The following is a 19,097-nucleotide window of genomic DNA, read 5'->3' as shown; positions in this document are numbered from 1 at the left end:
GCTCTAATGAACAGGCCCCTAATATCCAAACCGGACACAAAGACGACCAACATCCTCTGGACACATCACAAATACAATTCTTAGAATTCTGTGGTGTTCTTTGGACCCCTTTGGAAGTTGGTTAGATGTGCTTGCAGTGTGGCCTACTTTTAGACTGACAGAGTAACCTTGGAGATCTTGGAAGAAAAGCGGTACACTGTTTAAACCTTAATAGTCAACATCAGGTATTGAGCTCTTCATTGCCAACATTGGCCTTGAGGAGGAAGCATTTGAGATGAAAGCCTGTTCATTCTGCAGTGAATGGAGATATTGTCGATGGGGGGTCTACATTCATTTATCCAGGATAACTTGATACACTTCTGGTAATTAAACACAATGACATGTGATTTTAACTTACTTGAACTTTGCGTTGATTCCGTCCGCAGCCTTGTGGTAGTTCTCTGTGGTCATCTTGTAGAACTGAGCACTCTGGAGGTGGGGAGAAAGATAGAAAGAGAAACGTGAGGAAGAAAGAATGAGAGAGAGAAATAAATGCCAAGTTAGAATCAGATTGGGCCTCTTACATAAAACAGTTTATTCCCATCATCCCTGGGCCTTTATTTGGCAAAAGGAAACACTCCAACTGAGACAAGCCGTTTCCCCCTCACACACGCTTCCCAAATGGCACCCTATTCCACATATAGTGCCCCCGATACGCCCTGGTAAAATTTAGCGCACTATATAGGAAATAGGGTGGTATTTGTGACACACATTTGATAGGCATGTACCCTCCACTACTACACTAGCCCATTAAAACTTGATGGATGGGGATATTGAGGGAGCAACACCATTAAGTAGTTGTGCAGGGGTTTATTTTTATAATCTGGCTGTATTGTTGAGGGAGTGAACTGTGTGATCGTTCAGTTTGACGTGTGTGTTCAAGAGTGTGTCTGTACAGTACCAGTCAAAAGTTGACACATCTACTCATTTGAGAGTTTCTTTATTTTTTACTATTTTCTACATTGTAAAATGTGTTAAACAAATCCAAATATTTTTTTATTTGAGATTCTTCAAAAGTAGCCACCCTTTGCCTTGATGACAGCTTTGCACATTCTTGGCATTCTCTCAACCAGCTTCATGAGGTAGTCACCTAAAATGCATTTTAATTAACAGGTATGCCTTGTTACAAGTTAATTTGTGGAATTTCTGTCTTAATGCGTTATAGCCAATCAGTTGTGTTGTGACAAGGTGGGGTTGGTATACAGAAGATAGCCCTATTTGATAAAAGACCAAGTCCATATTATGGCAAGAACAGCTCAAATAAGCAAAGAGAAATGTCCATCATTACTTTAAGACATGAAGGTCAGTCAATACGGAACATTTTAAGAATTTTGAAAGTTTCTTCAAGTGTAGTCGCAAAAACCATCAAGCGCTATGATGAAACTGGCTCTCATGAGGACCGCCACAGGAAAGGAAGACCCAGAGTTATCTTTGCTGCAGAGGATAAGTTCATTATTTACCAGCCTCAGAAACTGCAGCCCAAATAAACGCTTCAGAGTTCAAGTAACAGACATCTCAACAACAACTGTTCAGAGGAAACCTACATGGTCGAATTTCGGCAAAGAAACCATTACTAAAGGAAACCAATAAGAGAAGAGACATGCTTGGTCCAAGAAACACAAGCAATGGATATTAGACTAGTGGAAACCACCGTGTCTTTGTGAGACGCAGAGTAGGTGAACGGATGATCTCTGCATGTGGGGTTCCAACCGTGAAGCATGGAGATGGTGTTTTGCTGGTGACACTGTCAGTAATTTATTTAGAATTTAAGGCACACTTAACTAGCATGGCTACCACAGCATTCTGCAGCAATACGCCATCCCATCTGGTTTGCGCTTAGTGGGACTATCATTAATTTTTCAACAGGACAATGACACAACACACCTCCAGGCTGTATAAGGGCTATTTGACCAAGAAGGAGAGTGATGGAGTGCTGCATCAGATCACCCAACCTCATCCCAATTGAGATGGTTTGGGATGAGTTGGACCGCAGAGTGAAGGAAAAGCAGCCAACAAGTGCTCAGCATATGTGGGAAGTCCTTCAAAACAGTTAGAAAAGCATTTCTGGCTGAAGCTGGTTGAGAGAATACCAAGAGTGCGTAAAGCTGTCATCAAGGCAAAGGGTGGCTACTTTGAAGAATCTAAAATATATATTTTGAATTGTTAAACCCATATTTTTGGTTACTACATAATTCCCAATATTGTTATTTCATAGTTTTGATGTGTTCACTATTATTCTACAATAGTAAACACAAAGAAAACCCTTGAATTAGGTGTGTGCAAACTTTTGACTGGTACTGTATGTGTAAAGTGCTCTCCACTAATATTGGCAAACTTGGTAAATATGAGCAAAACTGCTGTGAAAAAATGTATTTGTTTATTCTCTTGGTCTTTTATTCGAAATATTCACAAAAATATAACCTTTAATTAAAGTAAAATAAATGAAAGAAAAAATGTATTCTTATCATAAAACAAATATTTTTCTCAAATAAACACTACCGTTCAAAAGTTTGGGGCCACTTAGAGTTGTCCTTGTTTTCCATGAAAACATACATGAAATGAGTTGCAAAATGAATAGGAAATATAGTCAAGACGTTGATAAGGATATAAATAATGATTTTTAATTGATTTTTAATTGAAATAATAATTGTGTCCTTCAAATTTTGCTTCCAGCAATTACAGCCTTGCAGACCTTTGGCATGCTAGTTGTCAATTTGTTGAAGTAATCTGAAGAGATTTCACCCCATGCTTCCTGAAGCACCTCCCAAAGGTTGATAAGCTCTTCTTACGTACCATATTTTTTACTTAACAAGGCAAGTCAGTTAAGAACAAATTCTTATTTACAATGATGGCTTTGGAACAGTGGGTTAACTGCCTTGTTCAGGGGCAGAACGACAGATTTTTTACTTTGTAAGCTTGGGGATTCGATCTAGAAATCTTTCGGTTACTGGCCCAACACTAACCACTAGGCCACCTGCCGCCCCATATGGTCAAGCTGCTCCCACAACAGCTCAATAGGGTTGAGATCCGGTGACTGTGCTGGCCACTCCATTATAGACAGAATACCAGCTGACTGCTTCTTCCCTAAATAGTTCTTGCATAGTTTGGAGCTGTGCTTTGGGTCATTGTCTTGTTGTAGGAGGAAATTGGCTCCAATTAAGCGCCGTCCACAGGGTATGGCATGGCGTTGCAAAATGGAGTGATAGCCTTCCTTCTTCAAAATCCCTTTTACTCTGTACAAATCTCCTACTTTACCACCACCAAAGCACTCCCAGACCACCACATTGCATCCACCATGCTTGAGATGGCATCAAGCACTCCTCCAGCATCTTTTCACTTTTTCTGTGTCCCATGAATGTTATTCTTTGCGATCAGAACACCTCAAACTTAGATTAGTCTGTCCATAACACTTTTTTTCCCAATCTTCCTCTGTCCAGTGTCTGTTCTTTTGCCCATTTTAATCTTTTATTTTTATTGGCCAGTCAGAGATATGTCTCTTTCTTTGAAACTCTGCCTAGAAGGCCAGCATCCCAGAGTCGCCTCTTCACTGTTGAAGTTGAGACTGGTGTTTTGCGGATACTATTTAATGAAGCTGCCAGTTGAGGACATGTGAGGCATCTGTTTCTCAAACTAGACACGTCCAACCACCTCTCCATTTACTGACGCCCCGTCCAATCACCTTTCCCTTTACTGACGCCCCGTCCAACCACCTCTCCCTTTACTGACGCCCCGTCCAACCACCTCTCCCTTTACTGACGCCCCGTCCAACCACCTCTCCCTTTACTGACGCCCCGTCCAATCACCTTTCCCTTTACTGACGCCCCGTCCAACCACCTCTCCCTTTACTGACGCCCCGTCCAACCACCTCTCGCTTTACTGACGCCCCGTCCAACCACCTCTCCCTTTACTGACGCCCCGTCCAACCACCTCTCCCTTTAATGACGCCCCGTCCAACCACCTCTCCCTTTAATGACGCCCCGTCCAACCACCTCTCCCTTTACTGACGCCCCGTCCAACCACCTCTCGCTTTACTGACGCCCCGTCCAACCACCTCTCCCTTTACTGACGCCCCGTCCAACCACCTCTCCCTTTACTGACGCCCCGTCCAACCACCTCTCCCTTTAATGACGCCCCGTCCAACCACCTCTCCCTTTAATGACGCCCCGTCCAACCACCTCTCCCTTTAATGACGCCCCGTCCAACCACCTCTCCCTTTAATGACGCCCCGTCCAATCACCTTTCCCTTTACTGACGCCCCGTCCAACCACCTCTCCCTTTACTGAAGCCCCGTCCAATCACCTCTCACCAATAATCTCTCACTTTACTAGCAAATCTTCCAATTAAAAGTAACCAACTGAGTTGTGTCAGACCGGCTAAGAGTTCTACGTGAATGGCATGACTAGAACTTTACCAGTATGTTTGAGATTTAACCAACGTTAGTGCAGACTATCCAGTCAGGGAACCATCAGTGGCAGTATCCTCAATGTCACTGACATTAAGACTAGGATTTAACCAGTGTGTTTGTCTGTGTGTGTGTGTAACAGCGGTTGCTAGAATGTGGTGCTGGTCTCTGTGTTGAATACTAAGTGACTAATAATAATAATAATAATACCTGGATAAATCGCAGCGCTGCCACTAATCAGAACCCTAATCCATCAGGAAGCACAAACAGCCAGTGATTGCAGGGCCAGCGGGTGCACACACACACACACACACACACACACACACACACACACACACACACACACACACACACACACACACACACACACACACAGAAAGACAGAAAAAAAGCAGACACAAACGCCTACAGCCTGTGCAGGGAGGCAGAGTGGGAGACAGAGTAGCAGACAGTGTAATTTGTGAGGCTGTTGTGTGTGATTAACGAGTGGGGCTCAAATTGTGATTTCCTGCTGTCCTCCTAACTGATTTAGAGTGCAGCAGAGGCCCTCAATCAGTAGGAACGATAGGACCTGACCACCCTCGGGTTGATTTGGGTGTAACACTTCACCAACCCCAAAATCTACTATGTTGGGAGAAAAATACCTCTATTATGATTCAGGACCAATTGGGCTTGATTGGTGTAACACTAAACAGAAATAAGCAGTCTATTTTAGAATAGCCTGCTTCTCGTGGTTTCTAAGCTATAATTCAGTCCTTTTTGGCCTGCAAAACAGACTTCCTGGACTGTTCACAGAGCACCCTCATCCTTTTGATTTCTATTTACATGCACGGGAGAGCTTTACCTTGTCTGGTGGTAAATAATGCCGGTGGGGGTGTCATAGACAAATGAAGTCATTATGGCTAATGCACTCAGGTGATACAGAGAGGAGAGAGAAGAGTAAGGAACAGAACCGGTGTGTCCAATTAAAAAGCCCTCTCCACCATTTTTAATGAGCAAAACAAAAGAGCTTCGTTAATGGTTATCGGGTCCCTGGAGGGAGGCAAGGGGAGGACCCCGCTGCGTTGGACGGCCCAGCGGCTTGTTACTAACGGAATGACTAGAGGGAGCGCCACCATATAAAACTCTGAGACTGGCAAACATGGGGACTGACATGGGGAAGCAGGGGGATGGCGGCCTGTTGAGTCCATCCCTCTAACATCCTAGGGACGGCGGGAGGCACCGCGGAGACATGATAGACGGCTAGCTCTGCTATGGTGAATTAAGGACTCAGAGAGAATACTTCACGAGTTGATGAGCTTGTTACACCGTCAGCCGCTGTAACACCGGCAGCCGCTGTAACACCGTCAGCCGCTGGAACTTTTCTTAGCCACGTGCTTCTACATCTGCATTGCTTGCTGTTTGGAGTTTTGCCTGGGTTTTTGTATAAGCACTTTATTACATCGGCTGATATAAAAAGGGCTTTATAAATACGTTTGATTGATTGACTTATTGTTACACTGTCAGCCATTGTTACACTGTGTCATGACGTTGCCTGCTTGGGTATAGCAAACCCCATCCCCCTCTCCCTGTCTCTCCCTTTCCTCCTTCAACCCATGCTGTGATCACAGAGACGTCGTAAATTCCTGAGAATCTCCTCATGGCCAAACAGTTTTAGAAGAGAGGGTAAACTTTCAGGACAAATGAATTTTCTTCCACCTCACAGAATTTGAGGTATGAACATATTTCATGTTCCTGCAAAAGTATAAAAGCTCGGTGAAGATCCCAGCTATTAACATGTCGTTTCTCCCCATGTGGGAAACTCATGAGAGACTGTGGGATTACATTACCATACCGCTGTTTATATAATAACCTCATATATGAGGTTTACATCTGTTTGTTGTATAAAATGAATGAGTGAGTATGATACTGTTTGTATAATTGTGTAATATGATTTTGGACTGTTTAATGAAGAAAAATACAAATCCCTTTTGTATTTGAACTAAATCCAAGGACCGCCCCTGAGCCCAGTTAGGGTCAGACATCCAAGGACAGCCCCTTCCTGCTATCTGAATAAAAGCCAACTCTGAGAAATTATCATTAGACCATGTTTTTCTCCATATGGGGAGAACGAAGGTTAAGTACCATTGCTGAATCTTTAACCATACCACGTGGTTAAACTCTTAGACGAATAAGAACAAGTCTTTGATGTTGACTACTAGTCTGCAGCTAAGAATTCGGTATCATTGAACGCGAAGAAAGACAACCGCCGAAACATCCATTCTATAACGAATGTCACTCTGAACTATCCACAATAACCGAGACAGAAGGAACTCCAACCAAAACTAACTTCTCTCCAACGATCAAGACGACACACAATGAGCGTAAATATATATATATTGATTGCAATTGTTCCCGAATGAGTGAGCGTTCATGTGTAAAGGATTAGCATGTCAATTGTTATAATTATGAACTCTGTAGTGACTTCTTGGTCGAACGCCAATTTTTCTTTGTCTAACAAGCCGCCATGCCGGTTCAGCCCACTAGGGCATATTTCTCCCATCATTTCATGTAACCATTTTTAAGTTTGTTTGTTTGTTTATGCATTTCTGTGAATTAATTAGTAATAAATAAATGATTTAAGACAATTGATGTATGGATGACTCATAGTGAAGAATGGGTTCGTGCAGATAACCAACAATTTACGACGTTTGGAATGAGACTAACGTGAGGTAAAATAAATAAATCATTAATCAGAAGACTATTGATCAGATATGAAAATATCTGAAAGTTTATATTGGGAAATTATAACTTTGTAATCTGACTACTTTCTCTGGTGCTCCCAAATTCATAGTTAATTAGTTATGTTACAACTCAGTTGATCACGTAATCCCTAATTACAGGAATCTTTGATAAAAACTATAAGTCTTCAATTTAATGATAGCAAAGACACGACAACTGTTAGCCATTTCACATCAAAAGGGATACATCAGGGACATGTGTATGGAAGTTGGCTCCTAGGTTGATCTGAATGCAGAACTTCTCTTTATGTCAGGTTAAGCCCTATGCATGTGTGTGTAGGCATGCATGTGTTAGACTACAGTACTTGTATCTCTCACAGTCTTTGAGGGTCAGTGTGTGTGTGTGTGTGTGTGTGTGTGTGTGTGTGTGTGTGTGTGTGTGTGTGTGTGTGTGGACAGCTCCTGCTGCATCGTCCTATCTGCTGATAATGCTACAGTAATTAAATGAGAAAGGAGAGAGCGAGAGAGAGAAACACACACACGCCTGGCTCCCGCTGCTACACACCGTGACTGAAGGACCTGACTGATAATGTCCCCACTATACTTCTACTGCAGAGTCCTAATAATGTCACTTCACTCACTGTGACTTATGGCTGCCAACAACCCATCAACTGGAGCTGGCCTACTGAGTGATCTTGTTGACTCGACCGGTTAAGGGAACGTCCTGGCCTACTGAGTGATCTTGTTGACTTGACCGGTTAAGGGAACGTCCTGGCCTACTGAATGATCTTGTTGACTTGACCGGTTAAGGGAACGTCCTGGCCTACTGTGTGATCTTGTTGACTCGACCGGTTAAGGGAACGTCCTGGCCCACTGTGTGATCTTGTTGACTCGACCGGTTAAGGGAACGTCCTGGCCCACTGTGTGATCTTGTTGACTCGACCGGTTAAGGGAACGTCCTGGCCCACTGTGTGATCTTGTTGACTTGACCGGTTAAGGGAACGTCCTGGCCTACTGAGTGATCTTGTTGACTTGACCGGTTAAGGGAACGTCCTGGCCTACTGAGTGATCTTGTTGACTTGACCGGTTAAGGGAACGTCCTGGCCTACTGAGTGATCTTGTTGACTTGACCGGTTAAGGGAACGTCCTGGCCTACTGAGTGATCTTGTTGACTTGACCGGTTAAGGGAACGTCCTGGCCTACTGTGTGATCTTGTTGACTTGACCGGTTAAGGGAACGTCCTGGCCTACTGAGTGATCTTGTTGACTTGACCGGTTAAGGGAACGTCCTGGCCTACTGAGTGATCTTGTTGACTTGACCGGTTAAGGGAACGTCCTGGCCTACTGAGTGATCTTGTTGACTTGACCGGTTAAGGGAACGTCCTGGCCTACTGAGTGATCTTGTTGACTTGACCGGTTAAGGGAACGTCCTGGCCTACTGAGTGATCTTGTTGACTTGACCGGTTAAGGGAACGTCCTGGCCCACTGTGTGATCTTGTTGACTTGACCGGTTAAGGGAACGTCCTGGCCCACTGTGTGATCTTGTTGACTTGACCTGGTTAAGGGAACGTCCTGGCCTACTGAGTGATCTTGTTGACTTGACCGGTTAAGGGAACGTCCTGGCCTACTGTGTGATCTTGTTGACTTGACCGGTTAAGGGAACGTCCTGGCCTACTGTGTGATCTTGTTGACTCGACCGGTTAAGGGAACGTCCTGGCCTACTGTGTGATCTTGTTGACTCGACCGGTTAAGGGAACGTCCTGGCCTACTGAGTGATCTTGTTGACTTGACCGGTTAAGGGAACGTCCTGGCCTACTGAGTGATCTTGTTGACTTGACCGGTTAAGGGAACGTCCTGGCCTACTGAGTGATCTTGTTGACTTGACCGGTTAAGGGAACGTCCTGGCCTACTGTGTGATCTTGTTGACTTGGCCGGTTAAGGGAACGTCCTGGCCTACTGTGTGATCTTGTTGACTTACATTTACATTTACATTTAAGTCATTTAGCAGACGCTCTTATCCAGAGCGACTTGACCGGTTAAGGGAACGTCCTGGCCTACTGTGTGATCTTGTTGACTTGACCGGTTAAGTGAACTGGGATTGATACAAACTTGTTTTGAAGAAGTTCCTATTATGTGATGTTTTAGACAAGTTATTCAGATCCACTTGTGTTTTGGATCAGAGTGGCTGCTATTTAACTAATATGCAATGTGTTCACATCTAAAATGGTTTAGTTAGGGGAGTGGAGGGTAAAAAGTAACTAGAGCTCCTGTTGCTGAGAAGGACCAGCCAACGGACCAGACCAGGCAATGTTTAAGACCACACCACCGATTCCAGCAGGTAACACACCTTGTTTCTCTGTTGTCATTTGTTCCACATACATTTTAAAAGTCCTTTAAATCCTTTGGTCTAGTCTCTACACTGCCTGAGTCTCAGTATGATGCAGACTCAAAGAAGGCTGCGCGTCAGTGAAAAGTAAAGACACATTGTCATGCCACGACTACAGATACTTCTGCTCCCAGAAAAAGTATTGATCAGGCGGTGAATAGGAGCCATTACTGAGACTAAACACCACATCTCTGTATCTCTTTCATACAGGAGTTTTACTTTACTTGAAGGACTGTGAGGTGGCAATTGTAACGGTGATTGTCCCCCCAACGCGGGGCGAGAGGAAAATCCAATTCCATCAATAGAGATGGACTAGAGCGAGCAAAAGAGATGAACATGAAGAAGAAAAACGTGAGAAGAGAGAGAGACAAAGAAAAACGAATGAGAGGCTCATTCTCAACACGGGGAACAAAACTGAAAAACAGGGAAAGAAAAAGAAAAGAAAAAACATGAAGTGCAGATTGTTAAATATGAGATTGTTTTACAGCAGATATTGAGTGAAAATGTAATCTATATATATATTGTTTTCAGAGTCAATTTGGCCGCTGTGGCCAATGAGCACAGCCATGGTGCGCTGAGCTGTCCAGGCCCTGGTGATGGCCTGTCACTAGGAACCCTCTGATGAATGGCTGTGTTGAATTGAAAGAGACATGTAATATATATCAGACTTTTATTCTCTCTGTGTGTGTTTGGTTCGGAGGGTGTGTGTGTGTGTGTGTGTGTGTGTGTGTGTGTGTGTGTGTGTGTGTGTGTGTGTGTGTGTGTGTGTGTGTGTGTGTGTGTGTGTGTGTGTGTGTGTACGGGAGAGAGAAAGAGAGATGCTGTGAGCAGCCAGGAGAGAGAGAAAGAGAGAAAGAAAGAGAGAGCGAGAGAGAGAGAGAGAAGGGTATAGTGAGAGAGGGCTAAAGGTTATGACAGAAGAATATGAGCGAGTGACAGAGACAGCAGGAGAGAGGGAGATGAAAGAGGTAGGAGACCAAGACAGAGAAAAGGACCGAGCTGGACAGAGGTGGGAAAGGAAGAATAGAGAGGCTGTTTAGAAGATTCTAACCAACAGCAACTCCAGCAGTTTCCCTGAGCGATTCACAGCAAGACAACATGCAATACACTTGCATTGATCCACAAGTCACACACAGAATAACACAAACTCTCATAACAACACACACAAACACACACACAGAATAACAAACTCTCATAACGGCACACACAAATACACACACAGATAATACACTCCTTTGTTTTTCTGACAGTTCTAGTCTAATGTGCCACCATTTCAATGACCTTGAAATAAAAAGACCCCCAATGAAGCTATCCAATAAATGAACCACAACCAGCATGTATGCTGCTTGTGCAGTGCCTTCAGGAAGTATTCACACCCCTCGACCTCTCCCACATTCTGTTGTGTTACTGCCAGAATTTTAAATTGATTCAATTGAGATTTTTTCCTCACAGTACCCTATAATGTCAAAGCAGAAATATGCTTTTTGATTTTTTTTAATAAATTAATAAATAAGGTCTTGAGTCAATAAGTATTCAACTCCTTTGTTATGGCAAACCTAAATAAGCTCAGGAGTAAAAATTTACTTAACAAGTCACATAATAAGTTGCATGGAATCACTCTGTGTGTAAAAATAGTTTAACAATTTTTGAATGACTTCCTCATCTTTATACCCCACACATACAATTATCTGTAAGGTCCCTCAGTTGAACTATGAATTTCAAACACAGATTCAACCACAACACCAGGGAGGTTTTCCAATGCCTCGCAAATAAGGGCACTTATTGGTAGATGGGTAAAATAAAATCTAATAATAATCAGACATGGAATATCCCTTTAAGAATGGTGAAGTTATTAATTACACTTTGGATGGTGTATCAATACACCCTTCCGGAAAGGAAGGAAACCGCTCAGGGATTTCACCATGAGGCTAATGGTGACTTTAAAACAGTTACAGAATTTAAAGACTGTGATAGGAGAAAACTATGGATGGATCAACAACATTGTAGTTACTCCACAATACTAACCAAATGACAGAGTGAAAAGAAAGCCTGTACAGATTTTTTTTAAATCACTGAGTAACACTTCATATTTTCAAGCATGGTGGTGACGGCATCATATTATGGGTGTGCTCGTCATCGACAAGGACTAGGGAGTTTCAAATTCACCTTTCAGCAAGACAATAACCTAAAACACAAGGCCAAATATGCACTGGAGTTGATTACGAAGATGACATTGAATGTTCCTGAATGGCCTAGTTACAGTTTTAGCTTAAATCAGCTTGAAAATGTCTCAGCTGGTAGAGCATGGCACTTCCAACGCCAGGTGTGGGTTTGATTCCCACGGGGCACCAGTATGAACAAGGAAGGACATGTCTGCCCTCACTACCGTCTCTCTGGGACAGACTGTCTGCTACAATGACTCAAATCAACAACCAACTTGACAGAGCTTCAACAATCTGTAAATATGGTACAATCCAGGTGTGCAAAGCTCCTCGACATACCCAGCAAGACACAGCTGTAATCACTGCCAAAGGTGATTCTAACATGCATTGATTCAGTGGGTTGAATACTGATCTAATGAAGATGGGGTTTAATTTATCATAAATGTTTTACAAATGTTAGAATTATTCTTCCTTGGACAATGCAGAGTATTTTTTGTAAAATGTTGAATAGAAAATGACATTTAAATCCCAATTTGTAACAACAAAACATAGTAAAAGTCAAGGGGTGTGAATACTTTCTGAAGGCTCTGTTTGTGACAGGTACGTTAAATGGAAGCACGCATTTGGGGCCGGTGGCATTGATCATATCTATCACATTAATACTGTTCTATAAATGTATAGGACCGAAGCTAGGTGGTGTTCAGCACATGCACTCCCCTGTCCCCTCTTCTCACACCAGCCCCCTTTCACTCCCTATCCATCCCTCCCTCTCGCTCAACCCTCTATCCACCCTCTCCCTACCTCTCTTTTACCCTCTCTCCCCCTCCTCCCTCTCCCCGTCTCCCTCTCCTCATGACGTGTAAAGGTGATTTGTTGTCACAGTGTGGGGATATTGAGCTGGGACCATATAGCTGATGGATGACCACCTGTCAGGTCAATAAGAGCTTACGTTAGTAGTAGCACTAGTCTCAGATCAGTTCTATGATCACAGCTCCCACTGGATCCTACACACAGCAGCATGGCACCAACTGTTCTCCAGTCAACTGGATTTCTCATGACTTTCATCAACTCATCTCTGCTCATGTCTTCGTGCCATCAGCATTGCAGTCTTTACTGTGTGATAGTCTTACAGTAATCTAACAACCAATCTAACCAAACATTATTCCAATGTTTTCAATCAAACATTGTACCAGATAAGGAGTCCACAATCGCCTTAAAATAAAGCTAAAACCATTTCTTCTGTCGTCACTGTGAAAATGTCTTCCTCCCAAACAGGTTAATTCTGTTTTCTCCTATTCCTACATCACATGGACATGGGCCTATAGTATATCTAACTACAGGTTTATTATGTTGTTGCTATAGTATATCTAACTACAGGTTTATTATGTTGTTGCTATAGTATATCTAACTACAGGTTTATTATGTTGTTGCTATAGTATATCTAACTACAGGTTGATTATGTTGTTGCTATAGTATATCTAACTGCAGGTTTATTATGTTGTTGCTATAGTATATCTAACTACAGGTTTATTATGTTGTTGCTATAGTATTTCTAACTACAGGTTTATTATGTTGTTACTATAGTATATCTAACTGCAGGTTTATTATGTTGTTGCTATAGTATATCTAACTACAGGTTTATTATGTTGTTGCTATAGTATATCTAACTGCAGGTTTATTATGTTGTTGCTATAGTATATCTAACTACAGGTTTATTATGTTGTTGCTATAGTATTTCTAACTACAGGTTTATTATGTTGTTACTATAGTATTTGTAACTAGTGGTTTATTATGTTGTTGCTATAGTATTTCTAACTACAGGTTTATTATGTTGTTGCTATAGTATTTCTATAGTGGTTTATTATGTTGTTGCTATAGTATATCTAACTACAGGTTTATTATGTTGTTGCTATAGTATATCTAACTACAGGTTTATTATGTTGTTGCTATAGTATATCTAACTGCAGGTTTATTATGTTGTTGCTATAGTATATCTAACTACAGGTTTATTATGTTGTTGCTATAGTATTTCTAACTACAGGTTTATTATGTTGTTACTATAGTATTTGTAACTAGTGGTTTATTATGTTGTTGCTATAGTATTTCTAACTACAGGTTTATTATGTTGTTGCTATAGTATTTCTATAGTGGTTTATTATGTTGTTGCTATAGTATATCTAACTACAGGTTTATTATGTTGTTACTATAGTATTTCTATAGTGGTTTATTATGTTGTTGCTATAGTATATCTAACTACAGGTTTATTATGTTGTTGCTATAGTATATCTAACTACAGGTTTATTATGTTGTTGCTATAGTATATCTAACTACAGGTTTATTATGTTGTTGCTATAGTATATCTAACTACAGGTTTATTATGTTGTTACTATAGTATTTCTATAGTGGTTTATTATGTTGTTGCTATAGTATATCTAACTACAGGTTTATTATGTTGTTGCTATAGTATATCTAACTACAGGTTTATTATGTTGTTGCTATAGTATATCTAACTACAGGTTTATTATGTTGTTGCTATAGTATATCTAACTACAGGTTTATTATGTTGTTGCTATAGTATTTCTAACTACAGGTTTATTATGTTGTTGCTATAGTATATCTAACTACAGGTTTATTATGTTGTTGCTATAGTATATCTAACTACAGGTTTATTATGTTGTTGCTATAGTATATCTAACTACAGGTTTATTATGTTGTTGCTATAGTGTATCTATAGTGGTTTATTATGTTGTTACTATAGTATTTGTAACTACTGGTTTATTATGTTGTTGCTATAGTATATCTAACTACAGGTTTATTATGTTGTTGCTATAGTATTTCTATAGTGGTTTATTATGTTGTTGCTATAGTATATCTAACTATAGGTTTATTATGTTGTTGCTATAGTATTTGTAACTACTGGTTTATTATGTTGTTGCTATAGTATTTCTAACTACATGTGTATTATGTTGTTACTATAGTATTTGTAACTAGTGGTTTATTATGTTGTTGCTATAGTATATCTAACTACAGGTTTATTATGTTGTTGCTATAGTATATCTAACTAGTGGTTTATTATGTTGTTGCTATAGTATTTCTAACTACATGTGTATTATGTTGTTGCTATAGTATTTCTATAGTGGTTTATTATGTTGTTACTATAGTATTTGTAACTACTGGTTTATTATGTTGTTGCTATAGTATATCTAACTACAGGTTTATTATGTTGTTGCTATAGTATTTCTAACTACATGTGTATTATGTTGTTACTATAGTATTTGTAACTACTGGTTTATTATGTTGTTGCTATAGTATATCTAACTAGTGGTTTATTATGTTGTTGCTATAGTATTTCTAACTAGTGGTTTATTATGTTGTTGCTATAGTATTTCTAACTAGTGGTTTATTATGTTGTTGCTATAGTATTTCTATAGTGGTTTATTATGTTGTTACTATAGTATTTGTAACTACTGGTTTATTATGTTGTTGCTATAGTATTTCTAACTACAGGTTTAATATTCTGTTACTATAGTATATCTAACTACAGGTTTATTATGTTGTTACTATAGTATTTCTAACTACAGGTTTAATATTCTGTTACTATAGTATATCTAACTACAGGTTTATTATGTTGTTACTATAGTATTTCTAACTACAGGTTTAATATTCTGTTACTATAGTATATCTAACTACAGGTTTATTATGTTGTTGCTATAGTATATCTAACTACAGGTTTATTATGTTGTTGCTATAGTATATCTAACTACAGGTTTATTATGTTGTTGCTATAGTATTTCTAACTAGTGGTTTATTATGTTGTTGCTACAGTGTTTCCAAGGGTTGTTGATATTGATCTGCTATTCTTTGTTAATGATTTATTGATGGCCAGACTTGTCAAGCATCATTAAATAAGACCTCCTCTCCACTCTACTACTTCACAGAGATACTCCAAGTAACTGTCAACTGTCCCAACTCTCCATAGGACCAGGACTTTTCATATGTACGTGATCTGCCCAGGAACAACACCTGGCCCTAGCATTTGGTAAACAAATAGTTTGACCACCAACTCCTTTAGGGTTGTCTTTGGGTGCTGTGAGGGTGTTGGTACATTCAAATTGTTGCTCTATTCTTTCCCAGCTTGAAGAGATGTCTTATGGAGTTGAGTGAGCTTGTCGGTAGGGAGGCAAATCTTTTAGCAGACAAAGTGTTTGACCCCTGTCCCCACCACTACGATGCGGATTGTGTGTGTGCGTGCATGTGTGGGCTTTCTTATTCATTAGAGTGCATATCTGACTTAAATCAGTATGACATTGTACATAAGGAGACAAACCGTTTGGACCCCTATTCCCTTCATTAGGACACTAACCCAACTGGGAACAGCATGAAGACTAATAGATTTTAGGGGACAAACTTATACAAAGCAAAGTATTAGACCTCTCGTCCCTATCTAGAGGGGACAACACATTGGAAAACAGCTTGGGGGTGTCAGTTTAAGTGGACAAAACAAGGTATTTGACCCCTCATACCCTCCCTAAAGGACATATCTGACTGAGAACAGCAGCATGGTCTGTCTGTACGGGCCACATCTCACACTGTGTGTAAGGTGTGTCTCTCTCTCTGTGTGTGATTTGACCTCTCATCTTTAGCTGGAGGGGGAGAAAAGAGGGAGAGATCACACTGGCAGCAGCGTGAGGTTTCCACTTTGAGGACGGACACCAAGGCCAGTTGGACAGCAGCGGCAGAGCAAAAGGGAGAGAAAGTGTTAAGATGTTTCCCCTCATCTTTAGTCTGATAACACCGTAGAGGCTTATGGTGTAGAGCGAGAGGAGGGAGGGAGGGAGGGAGGGAGGGAGGGAGGGAGGACGCAGAGCTGCAGAGAAAACTGTTTCTCTATCAAACATTCCCTCAGGCAGCAGAGATGGTGTGAGGTGTGATGCAGACTCGGTATGGTGTAGTGTGTTACAGTGTAATGCTGAGTGGAGTGAAACAAGCTGTTTTAAGTAGGGTGTATGCTGATGAGATATAATGTGCTGTATAGAGCACTACTGGATAACGTGCTGTGTAGTGGGCTGTATAGAGCACTACTGGATAACGTGCTGTGTAGTGGGCTGTATAGAGCACTACTGTATAACGTGCTGTGTAGTGGGCTGTAAGTCGCTCTGGATAAGAGCGTCTGCTAAATGACTTAAATGTAAATGTAATGTGCTGTGTAGTGGGCTGTATAGAGCACTACTGGATAACGTGCTGTGTAGTGGGCTGTATAAAGCACTACTGGATAACGTGCTGTGTAGTGGGCTGTATAAAGCACTACTGGATAACGTGCTGTGTAGTGGGCTGTATAAAGCACTACTGGATAACGTGCTGTGTAGTGGGCTGTATAAAGCACTACTGGATAACGTGCTGTGTAGTGGGCTGTATAGAGCACTACTGGATAACGTGCTGCGTAGTGGGCTGTATAGAGCACTACTGGATAACGTGCTGTGTAGTGGGCTGTATAGAGCACTACTGGATAACGTGCTGTGTAGTGGGCTGTATAAAGCACTACTGTATAACGTGCTGTGTAGTGGGCTGTATAGAGCACTACTGGATAACGTGCTGTGTAGTGGGCTGTATAGAGCACTACTGTATAACGTGCTGTGTAGTGGGCTGTATAGAGCACTACTGGATAACGTGCTGTGTAGTGGGCTGTATAGAGCACTACTGGATAACGTGCTGTGTAGTGGGCTGTATAAAGCACTACTGGATAATGTGCTGTGTAATGGGCTGTATAGAGCACTACTGGATAACGTGCTGTGTAGTGGGCTGTATAAAGCACTACTGGATAACGTGCTGCGTAGTGGGCTGTATAAAGCACTACTGTATAACGTGCTGTGTAGTGGGCTGTATAAAGCACTACTGTATAACGTGCTGTGTAGTGGGCTGTATAAAGCACTACTGTATAACGTGCTGTGTAGTGGGCTGTATAGAGCACTACTGGATAACGTGCTGTGTAGTGGGCTGTATAGAGCACTACTGTATAACGTGCTGCATAGTGGGCTGTATAGAGCACTACTGTATAACGTGCTGTGTAGTGGGCTGTATAGAGCACTACTGGATAATGTGCTGTGTAGTGGGCTGTATAAAGCACTACTGGAAAACGTGCTGTGTAGTGGGCTGTATAGAGCACTACTGGATAACGTGCTGTGTAGTGGGCTGTATAGAGCACTACTGTATAACGTGCTGCGTAGTGGGCTGTATAGAACACTACTGTATAATGCGCTGTGTAGTGTACTAAGTAGTATGCTGGGTGATAGTATTCGCTTACCCTGTCCTCCAGCCTGGCAACCTGTTCCCTGTAGAAGGCATCCTGTTTCTTCAGTTCCTGGTCTCTGAGCTCCAGCTGCTTGGCCTACACACACGAAAGAGAGAGGAGAGAAGAGAGAGGAGAGAGGAGAGAGATGGGAGAGAAGAGAGATCAGAGGAGAGAGAGAAGAGGAGAGAGGGGACAGGAGAGAGATCAGAGGAGAGAGGAGGAGAGAAAAGAGAGAGAGGGGAGAGAAGAGAGATCAGAGGAGAGAGGAGAGATCAGAGAGAGGAGATCAGAGAGAGGAGATCAGAGGAGAGAGGAGATCAGAGGAGAGAGGAGAGAGGGGAGAGAGGGGGAGAGAAAGGAGAGAGAGGGGAGAGAAGAGAGATCAGAGGAGAGAAGAGAGATCAGAGAGAGGAGATCAGAGGAGAGAGGAGATCAGAGGAGAGAGGAGAGAGGGGAGAGAGAAGAGGAGAGAGGAGGAGAGAGGAGACATTACAAGAGCATTCAGTCAACCATGGACACAGAAGAGACACAGGACACACTCGGGATAACTCAGTCAACAGCAGTTACAGGGGATACAGAACAGAAAAAATGGACAACACACTTTCCATTACCAGAGCCATGAGTGGATGTGGACGTGGGTTATTGGGGCATGGGTTATTGGGAAGTGATGGGGGATGCCAAGAGACAGCCTTCTCACTCATTGCCTTCTGCTACTTTCAAGGACACCGGTGTGTGTGTGTGTGTGTGTGTGTGTGTGTGTGTGTGTGTGTGTGTGTGTGTAGCCACACTGCAGTCTGACAGGGGAGATAGCATCAGACCAGGACAATGGAAGGCCTGCTCTCTTTATTTATGACCCTGTGATACCAGTACTGCTCTTTTCTACAGTGACCTTCAATAAACACCCATCTGACTCCAGCTGATCTCCCCTATGATACAAGACTGTCAGCTCTGAGGAAATCAACCTCAAAGCCTACACAAGACCCTATACAGAGGGAGAGAGAGAGAAAGATGGGGTGCGAGAGAGAGAGAGAGAGAGAAAGATGGGGTGCGAGCGAGAGAGAGAACGAGATGGCGAGCGAGAGAGAGAGCGAGATGGCGAG

The 19,097-nt window shown here is 41.9% G+C and overlaps 1 protein-coding gene across 1 annotated transcript in view; it reads right to left on the bottom strand.

The window, feature by feature from the left end:
• Positions 1 to 393: 393 nt before the first annotated feature.
• LOC129845255 (MICOS complex subunit Mic25-like) overlaps positions 394 to 19,097 on the bottom strand; it is a 77,208-nt gene continuing 58,504 nt past the window's right edge. The window contains exons 6-7 of the mRNA XM_055913129.1: positions 18,010 to 18,093; positions 394 to 468 (exon numbers count right to left, since the gene is read on the bottom strand). Of these exons, the coding sequence (XP_055769104.1) occupies positions 394 to 468; positions 18,010 to 18,093 (159 nt within the window). The remainder of the gene's footprint in view (positions 469 to 18,009; positions 18,094 to 19,097) is intronic.

This window comes from Salvelinus fontinalis, unplaced genomic scaffold (genome assembly GCF_029448725.1).
Source record: "Salvelinus fontinalis isolate EN_2023a unplaced genomic scaffold, ASM2944872v1 scaffold_0257, whole genome shotgun sequence".
NCBI classification, from domain to species: Eukaryota; Metazoa; Chordata; class Actinopteri; order Salmoniformes; family Salmonidae; genus Salvelinus; species Salvelinus fontinalis.
This window is presented reverse-complemented; position numbering and strand designations above follow the sequence as displayed.